At 32.6% G+C, this 6,174-nt stretch overlaps 1 protein-coding gene across 1 annotated transcript; it reads left to right on the top strand.

The window, feature by feature from the left end:
• LOC107642770 (PI-PLC X domain-containing protein At5g67130) lies at positions 1,368-4,837 on the top strand. Its single transcript, XM_016346244.2, has 9 exons — positions 1,368-1,544; positions 1,677-1,772; positions 1,892-2,008; positions 2,105-2,242; positions 3,188-3,286; positions 3,403-3,706; positions 3,826-4,049; positions 4,178-4,264; positions 4,478-4,837. The coding sequence occupies exons 1-9, from the start codon at positions 1,374-1,376 to the stop codon at positions 4,670-4,672; spliced, it is 1,431 nt and encodes a 476-aa protein (XP_016201730.1). The 5' UTR covers positions 1,368-1,373; the 3' UTR covers positions 4,673-4,837.

Raw genomic sequence — 6,174 nt, 5'->3', positions numbered from 1 at the left:
TTTTTTATATATATCGTTTCTATTTACAAATGAAGCACAACGAATTATGTTAAACATTAATATTATACATCATTAGATTAGATTGATGGATCAAAGTTCGAAGTTTGATGAGTTTATAACTTTATATTAAAAGCTGAATCATATTCTCTTACTAGGGGGAAAGGGCAAGGCGAAATGCGCATTTTTTTAAACTAGTGCTAGGTTCTAAGTTATAAAGCGTGATGACAAATAACAGTAATATTCCCCTAGACATTCCCTATCAGGGTGATGACATTTCTTGCCGATTCACAACTTTAGAAATTGAAAGACAGTGACGGATAAGTTTGAAGTCACAACTCTAAGGTTCTATATTTGCATCAAGCTTGTGATGAGGTGGCAGAAATCCAGAATTTCCTTAAGATTTATGTTTATAATAAAGCTGCCTCCTTGAGTTTATTACTTCGTTTAAGACACCTTAGTACCTTAGCAGTCGGTAATATATATAATGTATTTTATTTTATTCAACTACATTTCGTATTATATTGACTTCTTGTTGATGTATGTGTTTGCTTCTTTCCCGTATTATATATGAAGTTATTACTTAACTTCCTCTCCCTCCCCTCTATTTTTTTTTTCTCCTTTTGAAAGAAATTATGGCTACATAATAATTGAAGTGACGACTTTAATTTAAAGCCAGATTATGCAACATCATAAGTAAAATGTTGCCTTGACTTTAGGGTAAGTTTATTTATTTGTACTACAATCATAGTATCTTTAACGAGAAGCTTCTTATATCTTATCTTATTAATCTACAAGTTTGCATAATTCAATTCGTGACTCATACTAGCGAAATTTTTCTTAACAACAATAAATATAATTGAAACTACTATTCTCGCTGTTATTTTTCATTATTTCTCAAATTAGGGGGGAAAAAAAAGACTTGTTAATATATGTTTCAAAGGAGAATAATGATGAAATAAAGGGGGAGGTGGTAAATGATAATGTGGAACTTTTATTTTTGTATATTGGATTATGAGTGGTGAAGTCTTTAAAAGTGATCTAAATTAGGTGTTAAACGTTATTGTGGGTGTTTACAAAACGTCAGTGACGTTTTCACTTTATATAATTAAAATAATATTTTTTTTACAAAACGTCAATGACGTTTTCTCATTTTATAATTAAAAAATATTTTTTTACAAAACGTTGGTGACGTTTTGTTTTTTTATATTTAAAAAAATATTTGTTTTACAAAATGTTAGTGACGTTTTGTACTACCATCATAGCATTGTAAAATACCAAAATGAACAAATATTGTCGTATTTCACATTAAAATTATCCATATCTAAAAATTTTAGCCGAATAATGTGGGGTTGTGTGATGTTAATTTAACGTTTATGGTTGGCCAATCCAATCGTCACTCACTTTCCCTCCCTTCCTCTTACCAAATCCGTTGGCCTTTCATTGCTTGCTTTCAGTGCCAACACTCTCTAACCCTTTTTTCTCTCTGCACAAACCACAAAACTCTCTCTCTTTCTTTTCCGCAAAAGCAGAATCTGAAAATGAAGGCAAGGCCAATAGTGCTACTACTATTTGTTAGCTACATTTATATATGCATTAAAAATCTTCATGCCTTTCTCTTTCATTTTTTCATCTCAATATCTAACCATTTTCCCTATAATGTTCCATTTTCTCTGCAGAGGTCACAAAGTAGTAGCATTTGTATCCGTAATTTCAGAATCCAGCTTCTGGTATTCGCTATTTGCTTTCTTGTTACACGTTCTTCCGCCCTCAAGGTCATTTTTTTTCTCCCTTCTCAAAATATAATTGCTTCTGTTTTATATATGAATCTCAAAATTTGAATGATAGCAAGTTTTTTTCCCCTTCCCTTTTTTGGGGTATTATGAGTTAGCAGATCGGAGAAACTTGTTCAGACAAATGTGACGCTGGTCTCAGCTGCCAGACATGCCCTGCAAATGGGAACACCCGACCCAGATGTTGTCGGACACAACCTACAAGCCCCACCTCCAAAGTTAAACACTTTTCATGATTTCTGCTATTCAATTTCTTCTGGGGTGTTCAAATTTTGTGTTCATTTGTTCTGTTTTGTGTTTGTTAAAATGTCAAGGTGAAAGGCCTACCATTTAACCGGTATTCATGGCTCACCACACATAATTCCTATGCTTTGGCCGGAGCTAGATCGGCCACCGGATCATTCATCGTTGCTCCGATGAACCAGGATGACAAGGTTGCTGATCAACTCAAAGTAAGATTCTCCTTCCTTTTTTTTTTCAATTATTTCTTAATCATGTAATCTTTATTATGTCTGAGTTGTTTACTAGACTCTGAAGCAAGGGAATTATAAAATTAGAAAGCGAATAATTATGTGCTGCATATGCTAACAAACCAAGAATTGTGACATAGATTCGACCTCCACTAGTATTCTTTTATTAAATTAATCCAATAATGAATTAAGAATATCAGGTATGACAACTAAGATTTGGTTTAAAATACTCAAATAGCCATGCCTTGCACGCATATATTTGTTTGCATCTATTTCCCATGTGAATTACAATAGACATAGTTTAAAAGGGGGTCCATATGAGAGAATGCATGTTGTATATATATGTGTTGGCTTTGAAATAAAATACAGAAGAGTATCTAAACCCCAGTAGTTGTCGGGTACTTGATTGGAGTACCGATGCCATGAAGTTGTCCAATTTAGACATTGGATAGAACAATGTTAAGGATAAAGAAAGAAAAAAGGATTACTATGGAATGACCATGAAAACATGTTCAGCCGGAATCATGTTCTAATATTTGATAATTTATGTATGCCTTAGTTGTCTATGGATTCTTTTTAAAAACTAAAAGAATGGAAAGGAATATTTATTGCAGGGTATCTACATATTGATTTTGTCATGTGTACATTTTTCCTCCATTTTTTTTTGACGAAACAGTTGTATTTTAGGTTCAGCTACAAGTGCAATGAATGAATGAACTAACTAACTCGCTACATTTGCAACATATGTGATCTATCTAAATAGTTATTCACCTCTTAATTTGGAGGATAGCACATTCATGATTGGAGAAAGCAATTTCAGAATCCCACTTTTGGCTCCATAGATAACTAATGCGAAATAGAAAATCCTATATGATGTGGATGACCCCTTAAGCTTGATTCTTCTCATTATGTTGGATTCATTGACAGAATGGTGTTCGAGGATTCATGTTGGATATGTATGATTTTATGAACGACATCTGGTTATGCCACTCTGCTCAAGGCAAATGCTACAACTTCACTGCATTCGTAAGTGCGTGGCTATATACTTTCTAATTTAACTAATTTGATGACAAATCTTAAATCTCTTAATGTGGCTCTAATCACGATGATAATGCACTAAATTTATGTGTATATCTCTGCAGCAACCTGCCATCAATGTGCTTAAAGACATGAAGTCATTTCTGGATGCAAATCCATCTGAAATAATCACAATCATCATTGAAGACTATGTCACTTCCCCCCAAGGCCTAACTAAGGTCTTTAAAAATTCTGGCCTCAGCAACTACATGTTCCCGTTGTCTCGGATGCCAAAGAATGGCCAAGACTGGCCCACCGTGGATGACATGGTACAGAAGAATCAGCGCGTTCTTGTTTTCACCTCTAAACGCGACAAGGAAGCTTCTGAGGGCATTGCTTACCAGTGGACATACATGGTAGAAAACCAGTGTGAGTAGCTTCTCTGAGAAGGCCTTAGTATTTTCTTGGGAAACATGCTTTGCTTCCACTCATTTGTTAGAATGCTAGTTTCTGCATACCAATCATGATTGTTTGTTTGTTAATTTCAGATGGAGATGATGGCATGAAAAATGGTTCTTGTCCAAACCGAGCAGAATCACCAGCAATGAACACAAAATCTAGGTCACTGGTTCTGATGAACTATTTTCCTTCAACTCCAAATCGATCTGCCGCATGTGCTGACAATTCAGCTCCATTAGTTAGCATGATGAAGACTTGCTATGCAGCTTCCGGCAACAGGTGGCCGAATTTCATCGCCATTGACTATTACATGGTAGTTACTTATCCAAATTTTGATCAATTCATTAGTCCTGTCATGCTGGCTGTTAATTGTTAATCACTCTCATCTTAGCAAAAAATGGTTCATGAATTTTATATTGATGATAACAATTATGTTTGAAGAGGAGTGATGGCGGAGGAGCACCAGAAGCAGTTGATGAAGCAAATGGTCATCTTACTTGCGGCTGTGATAACATTGCTTACTGCAAGGTTTAATTTCTACAACCTTTTGCTTAGTTAATTCTGCACTCTAGACCTTATTTGGTAACAGTTTCGTGACAAAAATAAAGACATCTAGATATACAAATCTGTTGAAGAATAAAATAGATATAATGTGAAGTAGTAAACCCTTAACTTTCTTTTTAGTTAATTAATGTTAATAAACCTCAACCTTGTGTTTAACTGAGTATTAATAACCTACAGGCAAACGCTAAGTTTGGCACATGTGATGTTCCTCCCATCCCTCCACCTCCACCTGCTACCGTAGCACCATCCACTTCAAACCAGCAGCCTCAAGATAATAGTGCCTCAAAAGTTGCTTGTAATAACAGAACAACCAAGCTGATGCAATTGGTTGTGTTAACTCTGGCTACCATGACTTCCTTGTCATTGTTCTAGAATGCCATGAGATTGTTCAAGTTTTTTAGAATGTGAAAATTATGTATATTTATGTATGTATGTATGTATTATGTATGTGTACACGTGTTGAGTTTAGTTTGTCCAGCGAATCTGTTGTGTGGATCTGAGTCATTTTTTAACACACGGCAATTCAGTGTTGTATTCTGACTTTCTATGACAAGGGATACAAAAAAATAATTGACATTGTTTCTATTCTCAGTTCTTTAGCAAACAAATAATTGGGTTTCCTTTCATAAACTAATTTTAAAATGAGTTTAAATTTGGTGTAATTCACCAACGGACTTTACTAGGTAAACAATAATTTTTGTGAACAATGGGCTTTAAAATTGGCCCAATAAAGTAAAAACATATTACATTTTTAAATTACCCACCTAATTTTAATATTAGAATAATCATCTGTACACTTAGTAAATTGAACATCCGATATATCTATTATTCACATTATTTAGTATTTTCATTGTCTACTTATACTTTTCCATTTCTATTTTTGCTAGGTAGACAATCGTAAACAACGGATTGAAAATTTGGTCCAATAAGGTTAAAAAGAAAACACTCCACCCTAATCTACTTATCTACTTAATATACTAAACTGGGTTTTCCCCCAACTAATGAAGGTGAGGTGTCGATCTCTCGTAACTCTGTTTTCCCTCTAATAAACTTTGTCTCATATGTTTTCCTATTTATTTTTTTAATTTATTAAATCCAATCAATTATAATAAATTAATTATATCAACTAATTAATTTAATCAATTATTTCCTAATTTATTTTTTTGAATTCAATAAATCAAATAAAATCAATTATACTAATTATTTGTATCAACTAACTGATTTGATTAATTCTTAAAAATATTTTTATTTAATTTATTTTATTTATTTAAATACATGAATTATAACTTATTAGTTATTTAATTTTATTACGATAAATATCAAATTCTATTTCGAATATAAAAATATAAAATTTTATTCCTTCCATTTTTATTTTACCACTATAAAAGACCATATATGCTAGAAGAAAATATCATTCATTTACCAATTACTCTTTTATTAGGTAGCTTTTACAACAATTCTTTTTCTTTTTATGAGGCGTGTCGCAAGAAGTCAACTATCCTAGACACAAACCACCACACACTCTTCAGCTCCCGTGCTCATCATTCAGAGCAATATATGATATGTTATCCATGAAGCATTTATAGACCATGGTGTTATCATGTATGCATAAATAAAAAAAAATCCGTAATTAAGCTTAAGTCATTTACCTGTTTGTGTGGCATATTATAGTGTGAAATTACTTTCAATTTGTGTTGTGCAATGATATTATGGTTTAATTTAAGCTTTTGTTTTAGAACTGTGTTATGATTTTTTAATATTAAATATAAAATTAATATGTACAAAAATTTTTAAACTTTTAAATCAATACGAATCATTGTAAATAATACTTATTTATGGCATAAACAAAAAAATACAGAATCTTAAGTTTAGCA

This window comes from Arachis ipaensis, chromosome B05 (genome assembly GCF_000816755.2).
Source record: "Arachis ipaensis cultivar K30076 chromosome B05, Araip1.1, whole genome shotgun sequence".
NCBI classification, from domain to species: Eukaryota; Viridiplantae; Streptophyta; class Magnoliopsida; order Fabales; family Fabaceae; genus Arachis; species Arachis ipaensis.
The sequence above is the reverse complement of the archived record's forward strand: the minus strand, read 5'-3'. Positions and strand labels throughout refer to the sequence as shown.

Excerpts from the sequence above, each read along its gene's own strand:
- LOC107642770 (XM_016346244.2), top strand. The coding sequence starts at position 1,374 with ATGGTTGGCCAATCCAATCGTCACTCACTTTCCCTCCCTTCCTCTTAC. Across the intron at positions 2,243-3,187 it reads AGGTTGCTGATCAACTCAAA|AATGGTGTTCGAGGATTCAT; the intron begins GTAAGATTCTCC and ends ATTCATTGACAG. Across the intron at positions 3,287-3,402 it reads GCTACAACTTCACTGCATTC|CAACCTGCCATCAATGTGCT; the intron begins GTAAGTGCGTGG and ends ATATCTCTGCAG.